Source organism: Chiloscyllium plagiosum, chromosome 39 (assembly GCF_004010195.1).
Source record: "Chiloscyllium plagiosum isolate BGI_BamShark_2017 chromosome 39, ASM401019v2, whole genome shotgun sequence".
Classification (NCBI taxonomy): domain Eukaryota; kingdom Metazoa; phylum Chordata; class Chondrichthyes; order Orectolobiformes; family Hemiscylliidae; genus Chiloscyllium; species Chiloscyllium plagiosum.
This window is the reverse complement of record NC_057748.1, coordinates 27,433,501-27,434,656: the sequence shown is the minus strand read 5'-3', so window position 1 is coordinate 27,434,656 and position 1,156 is coordinate 27,433,501. Positions and strand designations below refer to the sequence as shown.

The window sequence follows — 1,156 nt, the reverse complement described above, 5'->3', positions numbered from 1 at the left end:
ACATTATAGACAGCCAGCACCTCCTCCAGCCCGTCCTCACTGGCGATGCACCTGAACTCCCCGCTGCTCGCTGGGAGATGATGGTTGAATATCAGTGGGCAGGAGTCATCTTGAATGGTGCAGGAAAACCGATCCTTCTGGTTATAGCTCCACGTGTACACAGCGTGGTAGGACTTGACCGGACAGGGCAGGTACAGATAGGCAGGTGAGTGCACAGTCAACATTTTGGGCTCTTTGTTGAAAGACATCAAACCTGGGGGCGATCAAGCAGAGAGATTCATCGGAATGTTTGCTAACACACTGGGATTCTGACCTCGAATCCCACCCATCCCACATTGGGGGGGGGGGGGGGGGGGGGCAGGCTAGCCAGGTTCCACCTCTCTCGCAGGAGAGAGGACCGGCCACAGTTGCAAATGTTGGTGGCCATCCAGGCAGAGGGGTGGAGTATTCCACGACAATCCAGGCCTGTGGATGGTAGGACAGGCTTTGGGGAGTCAGGAGGGCAGTTACTCACAGCAGGATTGCAAGAGCCGCGCAGAACGGGCACAGCATGGGGGTTGGATACAGAGTAAACCTTTCTCCACACTGTTCCCCTCACCCGACCCCCACCCACATCAAACACTCCCAGGGACAGGGACAGCACCGGGTTAGATACAGAGTAAAGCTCCCTCTACACTGCCCCCATCAAACACTCCCAGGACAGGGACAGCACGGGATTAGATACAGAGTAAAGTTCCCTCTACACTGTCCCCCCATCAAACACTCCCAGGGACAGGGACAGCACGGGGTTAGATACAGAGTAAAGCTCTCTCTACACTGTCCCCATCAAACACTCCCAGGACAGGGACAGCACAGGGTTAGATACAGAGTAAAGCTCCCTCTACACTGTCCCCATCAAACACTCCCAGGACAGGGACACCACGGGGTTAGATACAGAGTAACGTTCCCTCTACACTGTCCCCATCAACACTTCCAGGACAGGGACAGCACAGGGTTAGATACAGAGTAAAGCTCTCTCTACACTGTCCCCTCCATCAAACACTCCAAGGGACAGGAACAGCACGGGGTTAGATACAGAGTGAAGCTCCCTCTACACTGTCCCCCATCAAACACTCCCAGGACAAGGACAGCACGGGGTTAGATACAGAGTAAAGCT

General features: G+C 54.8%; 1 protein-coding gene across 1 annotated transcript in view; it reads right to left on the bottom strand.

Annotated features, from left to right (window-relative positions):
- The window catches only part of LOC122542055 (semaphorin-4D-like), a 15,581-nt gene that overhangs the window by 670 nt on the left and 13,755 nt on the right, over window positions 1-1,156 (bottom strand). Inside the window, exon 8 of the mRNA XM_043679344.1 lies at window positions 3-253. Within this exon, the coding sequence (XP_043535279.1) occupies window positions 3-253 (251 nt within the window). The remainder of the gene's footprint in view (window positions 1-2; window positions 254-1,156) is intronic.